The sequence below is a fragment of the Hetaerina americana genome, unplaced genomic scaffold, assembly GCF_022747635.1.
Source record: "Hetaerina americana unplaced genomic scaffold, ioHetAmer1.1.p SCAF_4, whole genome shotgun sequence".
In the NCBI taxonomy this organism is placed as follows: domain Eukaryota; kingdom Metazoa; phylum Arthropoda; class Insecta; order Odonata; family Calopterygidae; genus Hetaerina; species Hetaerina americana.
In genome coordinates, this window is record NW_027286985.1 from 90,649,916 (window position 1) to 90,674,448 (window position 24,533).

General features: G+C 35.1%; 1 protein-coding gene across 1 annotated transcript in view; it reads right to left on the bottom strand.

Annotated features, from left to right (window-relative positions):
* The window catches only part of mmd (disintegrin and metalloproteinase domain-containing protein mind-meld), a 997,749-nt gene that overhangs the window by 28,765 nt on the left and 944,451 nt on the right, over positions 1-24,533 (bottom strand). The window contains exons 13-20 of the mRNA XM_071590726.1: positions 21,118-21,290; positions 17,867-18,036; positions 17,122-17,285; positions 16,107-16,274; positions 9,623-9,818; positions 7,796-7,904; positions 6,916-7,035; positions 357-438 (exon numbers count right to left, since the gene is read on the bottom strand). Of these exons, the coding sequence (XP_071446827.1) occupies positions 357-438; positions 6,916-7,035; positions 7,796-7,904; positions 9,623-9,818; positions 16,107-16,274; positions 17,122-17,285; positions 17,867-18,036; positions 21,118-21,290 (1,182 nt within the window). The remainder of the gene's footprint in view (positions 1-356; positions 439-6,915; positions 7,036-7,795; positions 7,905-9,622; positions 9,819-16,106; positions 16,275-17,121; positions 17,286-17,866; positions 18,037-21,117; positions 21,291-24,533) is intronic.

Consider the following 24,533-nt stretch of genomic DNA (forward strand, 5'->3'; position numbering starts at 1 on the left):
AGCGTTAGATATTTTTGTCTCACTTTTAATGAGTCACAATATGTCTTTGCAGTGTAGTCCAATAAAAAAAAGAGATTATACAAGGGAAATTTTAAAGCAATGAAGAAGGTATACAAAGAAGGCAAAATTCCTTACTTAAGTTAATTTTGAAGAGGTAATATAATAGCATTATTAATATGCATGAAATGACTTTATTTATTCACTCAGATCGCAGACTAGTTGAAAAAATTATTTTCTGTCATAGCATTAAAAATGCAAACCATTAAAACTATGCAAAAGAGGAAAATTTAGTGCTGACAAACTCAAATTAACATAGAAATGGGAATATTTTGATCTATTAAGGAGATATTCCTTACCAAATTATCTCCACATGGAGAGCCATCCCTGACCAAACCCATACTAGGGATCTCGGCTATGTCAACTGATCCGCTTGTGGCTCTGAAACATAATGAAGTAACCAGGTTGAGCAAGTTTCTTATTTGCTAATTAATTATTAGTTGCCACTACCACTTTAAAATAGGCATTGCTATATTTTGAAGGCAAGAGGTTCTAAGATACATGAGGTGTTTCCGAAGAAGAGAGCAATATTATCACCATTATGCAATGTAAAATACTATTGAAGTTTTAGCTATTAGAAGCCATATGCCTCTTCTCATATAATTAATAACTCCCAATTCAATTAGTCAAATCATCAATCAATAACTTTTTCTTAAAGTACATCAAACATTTAAGTACAAGAAAAAGTGTATTTGGTAAATACTATTTTATACGATATAACTATATCTATATTATAATATAACTATATTTATGTAATATAACTATATCCTTGAAGGAAAGTCTCATAGATTGGAATAGTTTCTGCTTTTTAACTTTCTCCCACCAATTCTCTACTCCTCATACGCCTCCAGAAATGCCGCTTACTTTCTGAAGTGCTAATTATGCCCTAGCTTCCACATTGGTCAGTGTACCAACCCCTAATTATTAGGATCAATAAGCACTGTGCCTCATGCAAGAATTCTTCCATGATTGGGATGCTCCCAATCCCAAAGCATGCCTCCAAACATAACACTCCCTTTGATAAATGCTATAGTATCTCCCATATAGCATCCCTCCCACCCGGCAACCCTCCAATCAAACTCAAAACAAGAGAACAGTTGCCAGGGATCAATATCAGACACTAATCATCGCAATCTCCAGATATTTTCATCCTCCCTTAGCTCCCAAAACCTTTCATATCAATCTCACACTTACAAACCTTCCTGTCCCAAATATTTCTCTCCTAAACATTTCCCTACCTTCCCCTTCCATCCAGTGTCTCCATTCTTTCATCTTGAAGCCTTCTCCTAAGTTCCTTATTTCCCCAGAGGAAGGTGGTTTGGCCACCAACAATTTGGAAAACATGAGTTTCATTTACATGTGTTTCTCTGTTTTTGTTGGCTATCTTGATTCTCTATTTCAATTATGAGAAATGCACACACACACACACACACAAACACACACACACACACATATATATATATATATATATATATATATATATATATATATATATATATATATATATATATATATATATATATATATATATATATATATATATATATATATATATATATATATATATATATATATATATATATATATATATATATATATATATATATATATATATATATATATATATATATATATATATATATATATATATATATATATATATATATATATATATATATATATATATATATATATATATATATATATATATATATATATATATATATATATATATATATATATATATATATATATATATATATATATATATATATATATATATATATATATATATATATATATATATATATATATATATATATATATATATATATATATATATATATATATATATATATATATATATATATATATATATATATATATATATATATATATATATATATATATATATATATATATATATATATATATATATATATATATATATATATATATATATATATATATATATATATATATATATATATATATATATATATATATATATATATATATATATATATATATATATATATATATATATATATATATAGCATTGCCTGTGTTGTTTCTGTGATTGTTTACAATGTTTAAAAAAATTGAGAACGCCGCCAGTTGTGAAGTGAGGGCAGTGATTAAATTCCTCAATGCAAGAAACGTTCGCCCATGTGATATTCATCGCCAATTAAAGGAGGTGTATGGAGACAATGTAATGGACGAGTCGTCTGATCGGCGGTGGTGTCGCAACTTCAACATGGGGAGGGGGAACACACACGACGATGAGCGTTCGGGGAGACCGTCTGTCATTACAGACCAACTGGTGAGCTCAGTTGACGAATTCGTGAGGAACGATCGGCGCGTCACAATTGATGACATCTGTGAGCATTTTCCCAATGTTTCTCGAACAATTGTTCATGAAATTGTTAAACACCATCTGCATTATGCAAAAATTTGTGCAAGATGGGTCCCTCGCGTATCTCAATGAGCTGGCGGCGAAGGACTATGCAGCAGGAATACAGAAACTTGTCACACGTTATGACAAATGCCTTAATTTGCTTGGAGATTATGTTGAGAAGTAGTTTAAAGTATCCTCTTTCAAATAAAATTTTTTATGTTTGTTAATATTTACTTTTGTGTCTTTATTTCACGAACGGGTACTACTTTCCGGATGACCCTCGTGTATATATATATGTATGTATGTATGTATATGATGTGTGTGTGTATTGCTTGGGAAATAAAAACTTTTGGAGCTTTTAATTCTCTACAAATCTATCACTATAATACATTTAATAATTTTTGGTACAGATCTAGAACTCTATGAACAGAAACATTTTGAAAATTTATAAACAGAAAAGTTTTGAAATCTAAACTTCACCCCACCTTTTTGAGTTCACTTTGATGGTAAGTTATAGTAGATAATGAGAACAAATTTAATTTATTAAGAACGTTTGAAATCCAAACGTAAGTATAGCAGCTCCATTATCTCATGGATATTTAAAATTCCACAAAAAAGGAAATCGAATCAGGATGTCCTAATACTTGAAAATGTACGACCCAACAAACATTTTTGGAACACAAAGACTTAATCCTTGAATGCTAATGACCAGCAGCATTTAAAAGATGCGATAGCTGTTGAGTTTACAGGATGACAAGCATTGTACTCCACAGCCTTTTGTTTTATCATCCATCTCCATCATCTCACTTTCCATCCATTTTCGAATGTCATGTAACGACTTCCTTTATTCCCCTAACACATGCAAAACTACAAATTTAGTCATATATTTTGCCCAACTTATTTTCTCAATTCTTCTCCACATCAACTTCTCAAAAGCTGTGGCAGTCTACACATGTGCTTTTATTTCAAAGAACCGATTTTTGGGTTGCTCAGGATTATACTCCATATTAATTTCTTGACTTAACTTTTATTTATGTCTTAATTAGCTGTCAAATATTCATATTTATTTTCGTTTAAATACTTTTTTCAAATTTACCTCAGTCTCCCTACTTATTTAGTAGCACATGTATGTAAAACATGACATACACCACTCACTCATTTTTGTATATTATAATATACCACTTGTACCCTGATGAAGATGGCTGAGACCACTGAAATATCGAAGTGAGTTCTCATGGTGTTTTGATTGGCCATTTATTTTATACTATATTTAAATGCAAGTGAGCATCAAGAATAAGTGAATGCCATAAATGTGCTATCTACAAAAGGAAATGTAGATGAGGAGATGCAATTGGAAATTTCAATGAGAAATTTTCTGCAAGGGATGTGTGGGGTTTAAAAGAAAACAACAGAGGAAGGAGGGGAACGTTTGCAGTATAGAGTTGTGCAGAAAGGTTACATCAATGGTTGCGAAGGTGAAATATATATATATACATAATATATTTGTGAGAGTGTTGGTGTTGTAATGCGAGGAACAACAGGAAACATATCCTGCATTACCCACATTAGTTCCTCTATAAGGTGCAGCCTTGCATTCCAATATGATGTGATAGAATTCATCTCAGTAAAATATTCTGGAGGCAAAATAGTCTTCTAGTAGGATCTCTGGGCACGAACTACTTGGAAGGGAGTTCTTCTCCTCCCAGTAGTGCCCAGTGGGATCTCTGTTCCCAGCAGTTCCCAGTGCCTCCCAGTGGGATCTCTGGGTAGGAACTACTGGGAGGGGAGCATCTGCTCCCTCCCATAACATCTGTGATGTTTCCCTCCCAGGGTGCAGTTCCCACCCAATATGCAGGATAAAGGATGTGGAATGTTAGGTCATAGAAGCAGAGGGAGAGTCTATGGATACAATGCTAGTGCCAGCCATTTGGAAGAGCAAATGTTAGAAGCAGAGAAGCTGGAAGAAGTGTTAGAAGTAGTAATGGGGAAGGAGGACTGTATTGTGAGGGGAGATTGGAATGCTGTGTTCAGAGAGGGGATAATTCGGATTGGGAAAATGAAGTATCCTGGGGGAAAGATGGGTAATTCTGTAATGAAAATAAAATGGTTTTGGTAAACAGCCTCTTTGAGCAATATCAGAGGTGAGGATGCCAGGGGATGGGGAAAAATCCCAAATTGACTACATCTTTGTCAGAATGAGAGGTTAAACAATGTAAAGGCTACAACAGGGCAAATATATATGGCGATTTTAACCTGGTGGTCATGTACAGCTGTGAAGCATAATACATGTTAGTCAATGAAGAAAGTCACACAGGGACCCAAGTGGAACACAAAAATTCAAGAGGAGGGAAAAGCAGGATAAAAGTTCACAACAATCATTAGCTGAAAAATAGAAGGAATTAATGAGGCAAGAATAGAAGGATGACAGAAGGAAATGAAGAATATTATAACCAAATTGGTAAATGAGCAACCCATAGGGCAGCCAAATCTAAGTGGTTATGGATAATAGAGCAAATAGGGAACCTCATAAAGACAAGAAGGAAAGACAAGAATCAAAGAAATGATGCTGAAGAGATACATTATAAGGTGTGGAACCAAGTCATATGAGAGTGCAAAAAGACTAAAGAAGAGTGGATAGAAACCTCAAAATGGAGGAAAACAGCAAAATAGCTTGTAAGGAGATAGTTGAGACCAAGAAAAACAAAAGTGTGATGATTGCAATACCAAAGAAACCATGAACAGTTGCAAAGAACACAGAACATTGGACCTGATGTCTCATGCCTCAAATACTTATACTTACTTGGATAAAATGCCAAAGAATAGAAGGAAAGATAGAAGAAGTAAGTTTCATTGAAAACCAATTGGATTTAAGTAAAGCTTAGGAGCATGAGAGGCAATATTCAGCATGAGGGTATTGGCCAAAACATGGTACATGTGGCTTTATGTGTGGGAGTTATGAAATTGGAGAAGGTCTTTGAGAACTTAAAGTGGCATCAGATGCTAAAGATACTAGAAGTGCTTGGAATAGACTACAATGACAGAAGAATAATTCATTACCTCTACAAGAATCAGGTAACAACCGCAAAAATGAAAAATGGAAGGAAAATATAAGCCAGAGTAAACAAAGGTGGTAGACAAGGGAATTGCTTCTTGCCAGCACTATCCATATTACACTGCAAGCAAGTCTGAGTGTTATGGACCAAGCACTCAGGGAACATAAGTATCAACAGGAAGAAAACTAAAATTTTTGTGTGAGAAATATTGAACTAAAGGTAGATATCACACTTTGGGGGATGAAACTAGAGAAAGTAGAATTCACCATTCTCATAAGTTGCAATGAAATTTTGAATGGAAGAAGTTAGTCCGACATCAAACAAAAACTATCTCAATCTTCCTTCCCGGCCTTCATGAAGGAGAGGCAGCTACTGTGTTCAAAGAACCAGAGTTTAAAACAGGAAACAGTACATTGAAATGTTCATGTGGAGCATGGCACTCAACGGATCAGAGACATGGAATACTGAAAAAGTGGCATGGAGTGGATTGGCTGCTCTAACTCTTCTGTTCTATTATGAACTGCTGGCTTCTTATCTATGTAGAGTGATCTTTATCCTATTATATTCACTTGGATTTTTATGCAGAGTACACCTTCCATTTCATTCTCATGCATGCCTAGTTTATGCAGAGTACACCTTCCATTTCATTCTCATGCATGCCTAGCATATATACAGACACTCTTACCTTCCTAATCTTTCTTATCCTTTATGATCTCAAAATAAATTTCACAACCAACCCTTTTTAGATCTGAATCTATGTAAAATGACAGCTAGATATAAGAAATAATTACATGCTGTAAAATTTTATTAAATGAGTACAAACTACAAGTAAGTCAAATGTGTGAAATTCTCTTGAGGTCACTCACTATATTGCTCATTTTACATTCATCATCAAATAAGAACACATGAAATAAGTTTTTTACTTTGGCTGCCAATACAATAATTTCAAATTGTATTTTCTATGAATGGAGCTTGAATATTATCTGATGATGACCTCATTAGCCTGACTGTTAGGATATGTTGTTACAGGTCAGCATAAAAAACAGGCAACAGAGTTCTAAGGCTCTCATCAATTCAATATATCATAAACTGGAAGCAAAATTAAATTATTATTGAATCAAAATTAATTATTGATGACATTAATATTTTAGTTCATTTTTGGCTGCTGGAATGACATTGCCCCAAAATTTGAAAAACCATTTAATGCCAAATTAAGATGTGATTACGAACAGACACACTTTTGAGAGAGTTATATGACATATATCTTCATATAATCAGGATAAATTGACATTTCAATGACAGGCAGCATGAATCTGTAATTTTAAAAATAAAAATAGCATATGAGCAACAGCACAGAATTGGGCAAACAGTCATCAACTTTCCTGTATTTGTGAAGTTTCCACTTACTTGCATTCATACTCTAATCCTTTAATTGATATGATGGTTCGTGAGTACAGTTGGTCCATGCCAGCAACTATTGGATAGCGGTTGCCTAACTGACACTGAAGTGATCCGCAACGTACATTCCTAAAATTCATAAGGGTTTATGAGATAACATAGGATATAAAACTTGACTCAAATAGTCTTTGCAGGCTTGATTTAAAGTAATTATTTGTAGTGGCTATTCATGGCCAAGAATGAAGAACATACATTCACTTTGTTTACATATGACAAAGAGACCATCAGTCTTAAAGTGAAAGAAATAAACAGCTTTGCAGTTTTTTTATCATCACTAACAAGTGCTTCTGAATTGAGCACAATTTGTACATATTTTCATCAAAAGATAGGAAGATCACCTTCAAAGTAAATTAAAATTAGTTTTTATTATCATAATGGAAACATTGCTGCTCATATAATGGTTTAGCAAAATCATTAAAAATAATAAATAAAATAGGGGTAGTGTGCATTGATTAAAGAAATTTAACAGCATTAATTGAATTAATGAAGAGTCTGGAATATATAGCAGAAAATATTTTTTAACACTGAAATGGATTGTTATTGTTAGCTGTGCTTTTGGATTTGATAATTTAGTAATGCTAGAAATAAAGTTAAACTTATTTGCTTTCAAAATTAAGAGACATTTGCATAAGAATGCAAAATATATATTGCTGTCTATTAAGAATTGATGCTTGCACATGTAGAACCTTCAAGAAAGACTAGCTTTGAATTCTTTTAAATAAAGAGAGACTTTTCAGAGATTTTTAATCTGGGAATTAACCTATATTGTTTGGCTACTGAAAGCAAAGTTGAAAGTAAACAATGTTATTTTTTCTTGGGAATGACTTACTCTGGTTCACATTTTTTATATTGATCAACACCCTCAGCTCCACAATGGCCATTAATGGAGCCTTTAGAATTAAACTGTTCATAGCACTGTTTATCCCCAGCAACACCACCTAGAAAAGGAAAAAGAATATAAATGTATTGATATATTTTATCAGATTTTGGGAAGTAAATTAAAAAACACTGTCAAAATCAATTTAAATTCAATAGCTTTTAAACTTAGTGTAATTGAGAGTTAATTTTGAAATTACTACTGAAAATCAAAATTTCAATTTTCCAGCTCTTCTCAAAATTCTTGAACCAGGCATGACACTACGGAATCCATACATATAAACATCGAGTTTTGCCATTGCTACATGCCTGACCTTGATTTTTGCGCTACTGTCTTTACTCTCTTGACTTTTGTGTTTATTTTGCATGCCCTTCTGGGTTTCATACTAGGCCTGTTTTCACTTATTCCACTTTTGCAATTTTTTGGATATTGTATTGATTTTTGCTGATTGATTTGGCTTTCCTATTGGCTGATTTGGCTGATTGAATGGCTATACTTGACTAAGCTATTATCTTGTAAATTATTTTAAAGAGAGGAATGCTAATACCAGTATATATAAATTCCTATTGAGTGCTTTTCTGTGAACAATTTAAGTTGACTTGAATGATGACGGCTTTAACTTAATTTGTAGATAGTGACGTTGCTACTATTGTATGGAGTTAAAAAGCTTATTTAATTTAATCATGGTGATAAAACTTGGCCAAAAAATTTTTCCTCTAATTCAACTTATTAAATACCATATTTCCCGGCCCATAAGATGTACACATGAATTAGACACATTGTGAGTTTTGATGCTGAAATTATGAAAAATACTTGGATCAGACAGATAAGATCAAAATATTTTTATTTTCATACTTGATGCCAAGAAAAATGTATTTTAGCATTAAAAAATTAGCAGATACACATATATCAATGTTCATTTATTGTAGAAACCCATAAATTCATTGTCATTGGGCCAAAATACCCTTCACCTGGCTTGTTTCTTTGCACTGAAGCCTAATTCACAAATTTAAGTATAAAAGCATTTGTGGGACAATCTAGTCTCTTAAGATTCCATAAAATTATTATCATTTTAACTTTCTATGCAATAATTAGTTTCTGTTATTTTTTTGATAGTATCCACATTTGCATTAAAAGCCACATTTTCTATGCCTTAATGACACACTCATACCATTTAAAGTTAAATGCCTGTAGACTCTTGAGTTTATTGGGATAGATAAAATATCTTTTATGTATGTCTTAGCAGAGGGGCGACATCCCCATTTGCCCAACGTGTATTTAGTTTCACGGCAGCACCACATGTGAGATGTAACTAAATGGTCTACAGTGAATAAATTTTAGGAAGTGGAATGATTATAGGAAGTGGAATGATTTTAGGAAGTACTTGTAACAAAATAGTAAAACTCTGTTGCTTACGACCGACTTGAAACAGTGATATTGTGAACATTTGTGATACTGGCAACCTATTTTCTCTGCCTAATACAGGAAAAATACTTAATGTAAGTATTTTACTGGTGAATCAGCTTGACCTTATGGGTCGAAGTTATATCCATATATACCCAGCCTATTAGAGGAAAGCTGATTTAAGATCACATTTTTGAGCACAAAAAGAGCATCTTCTGGGCCAAGAAATACAGAAAACAATAATTATTCCCTAAGTCTGCACTTTATTTAAGGTACATAACAATAATGATAAGATAAATGCTAATTTTCATTCAAAGCAAGTAAAGGAGGCATTTTCTAAATATGAATATGTCTTGAAAGAAAGAGATTACTTACCATACCCCCATATCTGCTCACACTGAATATTGAGTGTCGGACAAACGCCATTAAAGCAATATCCAGTGTTACTTCCACAAGGATTCCCATTCTTCTTGAAGACGTCTTGGGGGCACTGACCAGTCTCTCCGTTGCAATGCTCAGGTAAATCACATTCATTGACTGCATCCCGACAGACAACTCCACGTGCACGAAGCTGTTTGATATATCAATTATAGATATTGGAATTTTTTCATAGAATTCACACTATTTACATGATTCTCGCATCATTCACTCACTATAATAGTTTTTAATAAGAGCTTAATCACTACATCACTGGAACTCTATTAAGACACAGCATGGAACAAACACATTCACAAAGAAACAGCTAGTGCGTATTTAACACAGTGCATGTAGTACTACTGTAGTAGGAGGGTGAGTGATCATTTGCACCATCTAGGGTTAAGGCAACATTATTACATTAAGTGCATTATTACCTTACCTTCTTCATTCAGCTAAACCTTTTAAAAACAAGGAAATTGATTGAATGTAATTAAAATACAATCTAAAAGACACCATTTTCTGCATGCTAAGATTTCATTAAAAATAAATTGCATAATGATTAATACAATATATCTTAATTCATATGTTTGATTATATGTTTGAGATATTACCCAGAAAAGTATTTTAAAACTTCCAAACTGATCAAAATGAAAATCAAAAAATTTACTTGAATGTAGAGAGTATAATAGGATTCAACTTGAATTGGGTGTTTCTAAAATGAAAAAGATTTGCCTAACTTGTGTGAAATTTCCTCCTCAAATCGAAACAGTATTAATGTTTTATTTTAGCAGTATGATTTTCAGATTGTGATTGGTGACATCCATTCATCATTAGTATGGGATACAAATGGGATATATTTTTCTTCTGTTTTTTAATAGAAATTTTTGAAGTTGAATACAGCTCTTGCCAAATTGTTTCTACATTTTGTGGTATGAAATACTTAGGGAACCTTTTCACTATCAAGTCAAAACTTTTTGTGTGCACCAATTACAGGGGGCTCAATACCTGCTTTAGAATAATTCCAACAGCAGGCAAAATTTAATATCCCTGATAGAATTGTGAGCCTGAAAAATGGAAATATCTAAGCAAATATTATATAAGTATAGATCTTAATAATGAATAGATAAAGAATAAATAGTTAACGAGATTAATTATTTATATGCAGTTAATTCACATGTAATGTATATTACACATGTCATTAAATGGGTATGCGATAGTTCAGTAGGTAGATCACTGAGGTATTGACTGGAGGGTCAGGGTTCAATTCCGAGTGTTGCCTCTGGACACCCAAGTTGTGTGATGTTTTGAGTACCAGATCCTGCCAGGAAATCACACATAACATAGGGAATAAGGAACTGGCTCCTCAACCATGATGTGCAAATTCTACATATCCTATTGGGCTTATTATGAGGTGACCTTTCCTCTCGTCTATCTTCAGGTTGATTACTGTGTTTTGTCATTAAAATCAACAAAAGATACTGAAGTAAAATGAATTTATATGGATGCTTCACTAATATACTGAAAAAAATGTAAGAACCAAATGTAAAATAAATCTGAAGAAAGGAAAAATCAGCTAAAACTGTTGATTTCATTTGATAAAAAAATGGAAGAATGAGATGCTTCTTATTTGAATAATTTAAAATAAAATTCATTTGATGTTTACTAAGTTTTCTCACAATTATGTCATGATAGTTTCATTAAATCCTGCTTGAAGGACTATAATATAGTATGGGGAAGGGCATAATCATGTTGAAACACTGGTTTCCCTAATATGTATCACTGAAGTCTAGTCATTGATTGGGCCCAAGAGGAGCTGAAGTAAGTGACTGAGTGACCTACACACCTCTACTGTGGTGCTCTTGTGTTGCCTGTATGTGACAGGTGGTCAGACAAATGTTTACTGACACAAGAGATAATGAGGTCCTCCCACCCTGATATTTTATAATATATATTGCACACAAAACTAACAGTAAATTTTTATTAAACATCTCCCTAATGAGTTTTATTGTGCAGTAAGGGAGTCAAATTTTAAATCACTAAAGCTGACTATTTTTTGCCATTTCTTCACATTTATGATAAATAATTTGATAAGTGTTTGCATCTTTCTGTCAAGTGTATCATTTGACAAGTGTCAATTACTGTCACAATCAGAACACTGATGTCTGGAAGATGTATTGAAGGAATTGGAACCTGAAGACATTGTGATTTTCATTTCGTTTAAGTCAAAGTTGGTTCTGGAAAGCCGAAAAATGACCACTCTTCAGTTTAGTCTATTCTTATTTAAACTCATACCTATGTCTTCAAAAGCAAAAAAATTGTATCATGATTACTCATATACATTGCTTTTGACCTCAATAAAAGGTCATAAAGACATTATTTCAACCTTGGTAAAGACAAATTCCAAGAAACTGTGGGAGATGCTGCAACAGAAACTTTTAACATAGTCATCCACTAATATGCATTTCAATGCAACAATTTCAGAGTTTAAATATCATTCACCATTACCAGGATTCGATCCCGGATCTCTCGATGTCCGGACATCGAGAGATCTGGGTTCGAATCCTGTTCAAGACGAAAGATTTTTGCACTCTGAAATTGGTAAAGGCATTTGACTTGGGTCATGATGGAATACATGAAGCCCATCTTTTTGGTAATAGTTTTAAGATTCATTTTTGACCATCCTCAAGACATCTTTTCAACATCATTTGGTCTAAATTAGCTTTGATGTGAATTAAAAGTCCAAGCCAAATCAAAATAAAATATTAATGGGCTACATGCGATTTACAAAGTGTGTTGCAGATGTGCAGGTGTATTTGCATTAAGCCCGGGTAACTTTTTAAAAATCTTAAATGTGGAACGGAGCAAAAATAATTAAGACTAGCTGTTATATTTCCAAATGTGCTGTTGCTGAAATGCTGAGAGGAACATCATTATGATGGGATAGGTGTAAACTTAAAGTTAGAATAAGTGATTCAAATTATTTTTGCATAGCAATAGTCAGCATTTGAGGTGCTTCGGTGGAAAAGGCAAGCAGCAATAGCTAAAATTAATGAGGGTCATTGTTTGAGAGCATCAAACATTATTTTAGTGTGAATTGTGACTTGAATGTAGTACTCACTGCCAGCCTATACAACTGGGTAATCTTAATTTGTGTGTCAAAAATTGTTTGAAAACTCTTTTATGTCTTTTCACAAAATTTCAATAACCATACTATTTATTATGAATCATTTGCACTCATTAAATAGGTGGAATCAAGAAAATAAGCTTCCTCCCCTTAAATTATATTAATTTCAAATGATTTTAATATGAAAGGGAAATAAGTTGTATGGTTATTAATGAAAGTTAAAGAATGAAACTGATACAACAACTGTAATCATATTCAAAAATTGTAATTACTTTTCACAGTCAACCTTAATTTCTCAGATGATTCCTAATGCAATATCTTTTTGCCATGGCTATGTAACCACAATAGAGCTAAAATGTTTATTGCTAAGGGGAAAGAAATCCCTTACAAACTTGCACTTGTATGGTCATTGTAATATGCATCGTAATATGCAATGTAATATTATAAACCTATGATGTGGAAGCACTCATGAGAGCAATTTAATACTTGGATGGCACAATAGAACACAAAAATATGGATAGAATATACATAGAAGGGCACTCGCATTTAAGATAGTTTGAGCTTTCGGCCTTCTCTTAGGCCTTCTTCAGGCCACACTGGAAGGTTTTGGGTGGAAGTAATACAAGGGGGCTGTGGTGGAGGGTAGCATGGGGTGTGCTAGGAACAGGAGGAGGAAAGCGGTAAGGATCTATAGGTGATGATTCAAGAAAGGAAATTCAAATGATCAGAATGCTAGCATGTATGCAGATTCATGAGTTCTCACTTCTATATTGGTGGCTAAATTGGGGAAGGATTCTAGGATGGTTAGGAAGAAACACTGATCAAAGAAAAGGTTGTGGGAATTCATATGTGGAGGAATAGGAATAGAAGAGAGGGAGGCACAATTACAAGAATATTAGCGATTGTTCATGGAGTTGGACAGGGAGTAATGCATTTGGCTATGTAGAAAGATGAACATTGATTGCATGACAGGAGAGGGATTACGTTTTTTGAGAGACAATAATTGGCATGGGATCAAGCTGGAGAGGTAATGAGGGACGTGGGAAGAGGGGGCAAATGATGATCAATCTGATGATTGGACATATTTTACATCAGGGGTGGTTGCAAGTCTGGTAAAGATGAGGAAATTTGTAAAGAAGATGCCAAAGGGTTGGTGGATCCCAGGAAGTTTCTGAGATTGACAGGTTGTCTGTGTGTAAGATAGAGGCAGTAGAGATGAGTTACCTTCACTATCGTGTAAAATGGGAAAAAGTTCTCTGAGAAATGTTTAGAGCCTGTGGGATCCTGGGAAATAGGTAGTGCATAGGTTGAGTCCTGCATCAGATATGGGGTTGTTCCTCTGTGGTGTATTAGATTGGGCGGAATGGTGGATTTTATTTCGCAGGAGCTTTAATGGGCAACTGCATTTGTGAAGTGCAATCATGAACTGAAATCATCAACTATGAAAGAAGAATTTAGAGCCGGTAAAATATTTTTAAGGGACTCTGAGCCATTTGTCTAGAGGATTAAAATTTCATCTATGTAGCAGACCTAGAGAAGTGGTTGGAGGGGTTGGTCTGAAAGGAAGGTCTCTTCAAGGTGGCCCAGGAAGAGATTGACGGATGGCACAGTCCTCATTCCCATTGCCGTGCTTTTGGTTTGTAGGTGAAGACTGTTTTGGAAAGAAAATGCATTTTTTGTGAGGACAAAAGTGGCTAGGTTGAGGAAAAATTTGGTTGAAAGATGCTGGAGAAGAGGAGTAGATAGAGATAATTTCAGGGAGAGGATAAACCTTTGCCATGGAATGGAGGTGTAGAGGGAGGTCATGTTGATGGTGGATACAGGTAGGTCTGAGGTGGGAAAATGGAGACAGAATTTAAACAGTGGAGGAAGTGGTATGTCATTTATGAAGGAGGGCAATGCGAGTACAAAAGGTTGTAGGTGGCAGTCAAGAAATAAGGAGATTCTTTTGGTGGAAGAGGTGAAGGTTGGGCGAGGGGGATGTTGGGTTTGTGCATTTTTGGGAGAAGGTCAAACTGGGGTATTCTAGGGTTTGGGGTTGAGAGTTAGGATATGTTTTGGGAGGTGAGGCCTTCTTCTGGTCCAAATTGGAGGAGGAAAGACTGAATTTCTGTTTGGAAAGTGTTAGTCAGAAAGAGGTTGATGAGAGTGATGTAAGTGGATGTATCATTTAGATGACTGTGAGTTTTGGAAATATAGTCTTCGGTGTTTAAAATTACTAAGGAGTACTTTAATCGGCGGTGGTGACTATCAGTGTTCCTCCCTAACCATTCTAGAATATCTCCCTGATTCAGCCACCAATATAGAGGTGAGAACTTGTGAATTTTTATGCATACCTGCATTTAAAAGTTCGAATTTCCTGGGCTAAACCATCACCACTAGATTCTTACCACTTTCCTCCCCTCGTTCCCAGTGTACCCCATCACAGCCCTTGCATTCCTTCTGCCCAAAACCTTCCAGTCGGACTGAAGAAGGCAGTCGAAAGCTCAAACTAACTTAAATCTGAGTATCCTCTTACATATTTTCTATGCATATTTTTGTGTTCCATTGTGCCATCCAAGTAATATATGTATATATATGAAAGTTAAGATTTGGTGTTCCCCTTTTGTTTGTCATCCTAAGTTGGGGTCGCTAAACATGTTTGATAATTGTTAAAGTCTCTCTGATTTCTTGACTTCAATTTCTCTTCTTTCAAATTTCTGTCATTAAAATATTAAATGTAGTAATATAATTTGGTGGGAAGGGGAAATTACTAAATTTTAGCTCTCAGGAGCCAACACGAATTTGCATTCAGTCCTAATTGTTAAGTTGAGGTCAAGCTGTGAAATTACTTATTTAAAGTATGCCTATTAATTAGATTGTGCCAAAATAATTTAACCCAATTAGCCTCATAAAAGATATATTTGAAAAAAGCAAACAATAAAATAAATAGTTACTTTGTACTTATTACTAAAGGGAAGGTTTTTTTTTATAATTTTGTGCAAACTATAAAATGAAAATATTTCATCTAGAAAATTAACCATGTTTTCATCAAGATTCCATTTAAAGAGACAGTTACGAAATATTCTTATCAATTCCCATTTTACCAGGAGCAGAAAATTAGCGTTGGAAATAAACTTGAAAGTTGTTCTCCACTCAGAATTTTCTTATTCTTACTCTTCTGAGCATATTTAAAAAATAAGAAAATCATGGTATCATTGAAAATGTTGAATACTTATACCAGGCATTGCTTCATGATTAACAATAGGAAAAGAAGACTGGGTTGCCTGATGAATTAATTTTTAGCAAGAATTTTTGACTATTAACGAAAATACTAACCCGACAATTGTTGCAACAAGGACCTGAGGCACATTCAGCTTCTTTATTAAGCTTGCAGGTAATTGGATCACAACATGGATCTACTTCTGGGCACTCATGAATAGTGCCACAATCACACTCCTCACCATCTTCAACAATACTATTTCCACATGTTCTCTGTACAGGCACCTGCAAAAAACAGCTACATTTGATGAATCTTGAAATAAAATAAACAAATTTTAAATTCATTGTGATAGTATTTCAAAGGATATCCTCTATATTTTTTCTGCGATTACAGGAAGCATGCCTGAGAATACTATTAGTCATAAAATATTGGCAAACTAGGAGAAAAAATCTAAAATATGTTAAAAAGTTTATTGAGCATTTGAATTAGCTATGCACTTTTATTGGCAAAGTCATAATTGTAAAGAATTCCCTTGATAAATAAATGCAGCACATTTATTTGCTTTCACATAGCAATTGGTACAATTGGAAGTGGCATGTCATCGCAAATGAGAAGGATTCTCAGTGAAAGGCTGAGAGCCTCATTTCAGGTAATGAGAGCGTTTTCGGTAATGAGAGCGGTAATGAGAGGTAATTTCACGTGACTTAGTCAAACACAGCACAGTTAACACACCGCACACCGTTAACTGTGCTGTGTTTGACTAAGTCACGTGAAATGCTTTTTCTTTGGGGAAATTGCATCTAACTAGGCAGATAGTCCATTTTTTAGTTCACATATTGAGAAATTACAATTCAAACACCCTTATTGGTTGCTTCAATCTAATTTCTTATTTTACCCATACCACATTTCTGGCTAAGTTAAGTATTCTACCTGTTTTCCAAGTATCTCAATGATATGATAATTGACATGTAATATTTGACATAATACAATTTTGAATAAATTGGTATCAAATCATCGGTAGCACTTAAACTTGAATGTAGACTTTTAAAAATAATGGTTTACTTTTTTCGCTGCTTTTACACACCAAGGAAATCAGTTAGATAATTCATCATATTAATAATTCAGACTTACCTCATTTGGTTTATTCAATAGACATATTCCGTGTCCAATTCTTAAAGCATCAATATAATCAGCTCGACTACATTCAGAAAATTTATATGGCTGTACATTTTCTAAACCAACAATAGACTGTGCCATAATGCAACCATGCCAGTCACGGCAATAACATTCTTCTCCTGCAAAAGTAATTTTAGAAAATAATATAAAAGGCATGCATTCCAACAAAATAATAAAAGTTTCCTTCTAAACTAATTTTCAAAGCTAGCTTTTACTGACAGTAATAATTCAAATTTCCCAGAGGTATTAATTTATAGACTTTTTCTTCAAGGCTTTATGTTTAGCTTATTGAATCATTTATTTATTAGATTTATTTCAATTTTTCAATTCTTCTTAAAGGCAGAAACTTTGAGCATTTTTAAAAATGAAAATTTTCTTATTTAAGCCAAGAATTTGGTAGGGAGAAGGCCTTCTTCCAAAAGCCTTATCTTCTATCATTCCTTCAATGATGACAAAACCTAATTTTCACCATCAGTACTTCTTAATTTTTTACTCTCTATATTTATATACTCACTATATTTTGGAATAGAAGTAAGAAAAAACAACCTAAAAAATACCACCCAAGTAATCTGGTATTTTTATAGTGATAGTGGTAGTGGTCTGTTCAATAAGTTGCTATTTTCAGTTTCTTCAGGGTACATAATTTAAACATTTAGTTGTAGAGGATTCAAAAAAGAAAAAAAAATGCAGATTTACTTACGCCCATCATCATGTCCCATGCCTATATTGTGGCCTATCATATGAGCCATGGTCCCAGCTAACAGATGTGGCTCATATGTATTGATATCTACACTGATACCAACTGATTTTGCTGTGCAAACGGTTTCTGGCACTGCCATTCCAGATTCACCTCCAGCAAATGTTTCACCTCTGTAAGATAGAAATATTTAACATGTAGGACTACTATCCTATATATATATATATATATATATATATATATATATATATATATATATATATATATATATATATATTTATATCATTTATATATATATATATATTATGTATATATATGTATATTATATATATATATATATATATACATATATATATATATATATATATATAATATTTATATAGGGCAGTACAAGTGTCATGCCTACGTTGTTTAAGGTGGTAACACAAACACTCGCGCGGCGTTATGTCAATGAATGTAAGTAAATCTTGCGTAATAACTACAATTAGACCGAAAGTGATCTAAGGTCTCTGGCTGGGCGTTGCAAACCTTGCGTTTCGTGTCCGTTCACTCCGTACATGAGGCGACGGTATACGAGTATGCTTTTGCTACCATCTTGAAATTCTAGGACAAGACCCTCATTATCAAACGCGGATCGTAGAAACGAAAATGTCAATTCCTTTAATAGTACATACATGCCTTTCTATGGTTCGATAGACACTTCCCTTCATGGCCTTATCGGCATGCTTCTTTGGCAATATCTACCCCCCGATTCTTTTTTATCTCGAGATCCTCAATTTCTGCCCTCAAAGAAAAGATTGAACTTTCGTTGCTGGCGTTTCCGCCGGGCGAGCGGTCAAAGCCGAGGCCGTCTGCTGCCCTTCCAGCCACCTGGAATAGGAACATCTGCCGCCAGCACACTCGAGTTCCCTCACGGGAATTAAAGGGCCTCTCTGTCTTGGAACTGGCATGGCGTACCCAATACTACGATCTCGTGAAGACATTCCACACCTGTTGTATTTGGCAGTGTGTCACTTCCATCTCTTCTTTCTCCGCCTACATTCAACGGTGGGGAATCCCGATACATTTATAAGCCTACTCGTCATCAAATGGACACATGGCGTCTCCACTAACGAATTTTCCACCCTCCTTGTTACCCTTAAGGCTTCCTTCGTCAGATGGATGGCGGTAGCACACATGTCCGACCCGAACTCCTCCCCTTAAGCCTTGCTATTTTTCTACGCTGCATCCAGTGCAAGGTAGAGGTCTTTCGTACTGAAAGCGTACATCTTCAGAGTATTCATGCAAAACAAATGGGCGACCTTATGCTTCCCGTTAGATGGGAAACTAGACGTATATCTGATTCCAAGCCTGAGCTTCAGCGATGGTGGAAGTACGGACATACAGAACAAGAAGGGGCTCAAGCTATGGCTTTAAAATACGCCATATGTCGATTACTATGTCAAAACCGTCCGCTTGCCAGATGGGATGACGAAGCGCGTTGTCCAGATATGCAACAGACTTGTTTACAATAGCAACCTCTGTGATGACCAGCAGATGCAAAGTGGTGTCAAAATCCATGAGGTTAATCAACCCAGCCCATTGGTAGATTACCGTACAGAATCTTGCAATGCGCATCTGTCAATGAGCTAGTTTTCGTTTCGTCTGACAATGGATACCTAGCTTTGAGGCCGTCAGCTTGCCGGCCTTGCATAACGGCTGATTATGAGAAAAAGGAGGGAGGTGAGTGCTTTGTTTACAACGTTGAGGAAGCGGTAATATTTGGAGTTGGGAAGGTCTCAGTATTTCGGCCTCCGAGCCCTGAGTCCCCCGAACAGTCGCAGTGCAATTGGCTCTGTACCCAACAGAAAGGATGAGAAGATTCTGGCGAGGTTCTAATGATGGGAGGAAGAGAATTTCTTCTACCAGAAGTTATTCATGGAGTCCATTACTAGAGTCAGGGAATTCCTTTTGCCAGAGAGAGCTTCCTCACACTGTTTTCTCTGATTGAAAGGGGCCAATCCATTCATGGCCGTCCCAGTGCTCTTTAAAGAGGGCTAGAGCTGGATGGTCATCGTTGAATACCTCTTTGTTTTGTAGGGGACTTTCCAGAAACGTTCTACCTGTGGGGGGATTTGACAAGAGACGGCTGAAGGAGTAAGGTGGAGCTTTTCTTCCTGACCCTTTCCACTGCCTTCTCCTTTGCTGCTTAGCAACCCCTGTCCACCTCGTGCTGTTTTAGGGAAAGCAACACGTTCTCCAGCGGAAGAACAACCAGCACGTCAGAACGTTCTTGTTCAGCGGGTGATGGTTAGCTCAAAAAGCACCGGCTTTGCGCTTCGCTTTTCGAGTTGATTTACGTTTGGGATTTACATTTCATATTGTATTTTCGACGCCTGTTTTCCGGCTTGGGTAATCTCGACTCCAAGCTGTTTTAGCCCAGTCGCTGCTATCTCCTCCCAAGAGTCATTATTTTTTAAGGTAGCCAGCACTTTGGCAACGGCGTAGTGTACGCAGTCTATTACCATTACCCAGAGCTCAATGGTTTCAGAAGAGTTCTTATCTACGAGGCCATTCATATAGGATAGCTAGTTATCCTGCAGAGATAGTTGTATTTTCTCTGCCTCAGCTGTGCCTCATCGTAATTTATTGTGTTAAAAATCCGCGCAATTTTCACGCTCATAAGGCGATTCTGCGAAAAAGTCTGATTGACAAAGTCATTCAAGGAATAAAAATCACTCGTTTTATGTTACTCCCCAATTTCATCTGTAAAATGACTGCAGTTTTGGCCAAATCAAAAATGATAACCAATGTCAAAGCCATGACTGATTACCAGGTGAAAATAGCTAAAAATGATGTGTTTTTATTTATTTATGGAAATCAACTATACCTACCAATTTACTTTATTCAAAAATTAAAATGTGACCATTTACGGCAGATTATCTAACTTATTGAATTTCATTCTTTCTAAAATAAATGAACAATACATTTTTTTAAATGCTGACAAATTCGCAAAGGCTTTCAAATATGAGGTTTTTCTAGCATATAAAGTATATACAACCTAAGACTTGTAAACTCCACTCAGGTTTTTTAATTATCATGAGATTACTATATTATTTGGAAATTAGTAGTCTTTTACCTATGACTAAGAAAGAAGTTTGAGGAAAAACCCTTAAAGATGGACTCAATTGAGTTGGAAGCGCTATCGTCCCATGTGGTAAGCTTAAATGCAGGTAATGCAAATAATATATGTATGATAAATATAAAGCACTTACGTGAGTAGTTGAGTTGTATCTTTGTCCACCTTAAACAGCTTTCTTGATGTGTAATCATTGAAATTGAGCAAGGCGCGACTGATGTCTTGACTTTTTTCTATCGAGGCTTGGTTGGCAGTTGTCCATGTTTCAATGTAGACCACAGAAACTCTGGTATTAAGGGTTCTAAAATACTAGAATGGGAGAAAGAGTTAGGAGAAAACTTAGTTTTGCCAGAAAGTATAAATGTAAGCAACAAAAGAAAAATGGGATTATGATTGATGGCTCATTAGGTAAAATTTAAAATTTTATATAAAATCTATGATATAGATAATTAGCCAAACATTATTAGTTTAGCGTTTCTATTTATCACGAATAAGTAAATGACTTCACTGAAAAGGAACACCACGGGATAATACCAGAGACTTCAATCAGCAGTATTAAATCGTAAATTTTGTTTGCTAATAATAACTTCAATCAATAAAATAAAGCTCTTATATTGCAATTGAAAATCTACAAATTAAAAGGATATATATATATATATATATATATATATATATATATATATATATATATATATATATATATATATATATATCCTTTTTTATCATGTTAAATGCCTTCATGATTTCATATTAATCGTATTTAATTTCTTGATCAAATAGCTTTTGATTGGATAGTATATTAAAATCCCCGAAGGTTTAAGAACTCAGACCAAAAGTTCCCACGCTGCGTGATTTTTCGGGTACTAGATCTTCCTGGGAAACCACAGGCGGCACAGGGAAACGAGCTCTTCTCCCCCTGCTGCCCTGGTGTGAAAATTTCACTCGGGGCTTAGTACGAGGTGAGCTCTGCCCCCACTTAACATACCAAACCCCGGGTTGACTATTGTGGGTTTTGGGATATGAGTTTCACGGACATTGATTTGATATTAAAAACTCGTTCACTATTCACTTCAACCATAAAATTCTATGAAAAAATCAAACATTGAAACTACTGTTTTGATAAATAACAAAAAATGTAAATAATTGGAGAATTTTACATATAATGGGTGCACGAGTCTTTCACAATCGTGAGCGTAAGGGATTTTGGCAAATGTTCATTCCCACTTACCATTTTTACCTTGGAGACAAGAATACATATGCATTTATTAATCCCACATTAAAATGCCCCATGACCCGCGTCATTACATATAAGTAAATAAATGATGCTCCTGTTTGAGTTAGCTGAAAGATGTACCCGTAGAAGATACATAAGATGTATCACATTTATCTGCATGCATATGGCATAATGTATGCAGTTAAAATTAAAATTTCCACTGGGGACTTCGCTGGGGTTTCACATGTGTTACATTGTGTAATTTAGTTTCATAAATGTACGAACGTTTTCAGGAATGAGATCAGGGAAGAATTGAAAATGAATAGGGAATGAAGGCTAGCCCTTTCGGGGAGAAGAAGAAAAATTGTCAAAATCGTATTGTCCGTCTGTGTGTGTGTGAATGTGACCGTCAAGGATGCCAGTGTGTGTCCACCATCCCCAAAATGCACTCTTCTCTCACTTAAGCTGGAGCCGCAAGTGACCTCCAATAATACATTCGACGCGGAGTGTTGCCAACTCTCAATACATACTACCTTGATCAAAAAGTTCCCGGAATAACCACCGTGTGGCGCTCCCATCGTTCCGATTTGAGTTCTGTTTTTTTTGTTAAATTGGTACATCTGTTGTTGATATTCCCTTTAAATCTTAGTGTCATAACTTGACATTTGCAAAAGTTACGTAGCCAAGAGTACATCTATCTCTGTGTGTGTTGGCGATTTTTTACAATTGCAGAAATGGATTTAAATTTGCAACAACGAACTTGTATTAAATTTTGCGTAAAAAACGGATTTAGTGGCGCACGGACGTTGGAAATGTTGGAAAAGTGTTTCGGCAACGATTCTCTAAAAAAAACGGTCGTTTACCAGTGGCACGAGCGGTTCAGAAGTGGTCGTGAGTCAATCGAAGATGATGAACGCAGTGGCAGACCATCGACATCGAAAGTCGGTGAAAAAATTGATAAAGTAAAAGAAATGTTGGTCAATAACCGCAAATTAAGCATCAGAGAAATAGCGGAGGACTTGAACATTGCCTATGGATCCGCCCAAGACATTGTGGTTAATGATTTGGGTTTCCGTCGTGTAGCAGCAAAGTTGGTGCCAAAAGACCTCAATTTCATGCAAAAAAGAGACCGTGTTGACGTCGCAAAAGACATGATTTGCGAGGCTGAATCCGATCCCACATTCATCAAAAGGATCATTACTGGAGACGAGACGTGGGTTTATGAGTACGACACGCAATCCAGACATCAGGCAAGTGAATGGCGTTCACCAAATGAGCCGAGACCAAAAAAACCACGTCGTTTTCAGTCAAAAAAGAAGGCAATGCTGACGGTTTTCATGGATTACAACGGTGTAGTGCATCATGAATTTTTGCCAGAAGGCCAGACAGTAAACAAAGAGTATTATTTGGGCGTTATGAGACGTTTGCGTGAAGCAATTCGCCGAAAGAGACCAGAAATGTGGGCAGAAAACTCGTGGATTTTGCACCATGATAACGCACCGTCGCACAGTGCTATCATTATTCGTAATTTTTTGACGAAAAATGCAACAAATACCATCCAACAGCCACCGAATTCACCTGATTTGGCTCCCTGTGACTTCTTTCTGTTCAATCGAGTTAAAAAACCATTACGGGGAACGCGTTTTAGCAGCCGAGAGGAAGTAATGGAAAAATCGCAGGAAGCACTGATGGACATACCGAAAACCGAATATAAAAAATGTTTCGAGGATTGGATCAAGCGCTGGCATAAGTGTGTTGCAGTCGATGGGGATTACTTTGAAGGGGACAATATAGATTTAGATGAATAAACATGTATTTTTAATTTTCTGAATAAATTCCGGGAAATTTTTGATCAAGGTAGTATACTGTGGTGTCTTTTCCTGATCGCAAAGAGCAAGGGGCAAAATCCTCTTTCATTGCGGGATCTACTTCTCTGGAACAAAGAGTGCGTACCCACGGAGAGAAACCAATCTGGAGAACGCGAAAGGAAATCTTAAATAATATGACGTTTGAAAGGAAAGTTTTATAAAATTGGATCGAGATATGAAAAAGAGTAAAAGGAATTTTAAACTAATAGCAGTATTATTGGTTAAGACTAATGTATTTGGATAAATTGGTATATATTTTAGCGAGTGAATTGCAACTGTTCTAAACAAATGATTTTCACTTTTCTCTATAAGCACTATTGAAAAGCAAAACAGTTTCTGGGTTCCAATTCAGGTATTTAATTAAAACTTAAATATTACTGTGCATTGAAAAAAAAATGCTCATATGTAGTATACCTGTAGTAAATTTCAACTCAAGATTTGCATTAGTATTGGCATAATGATAGAACAAAC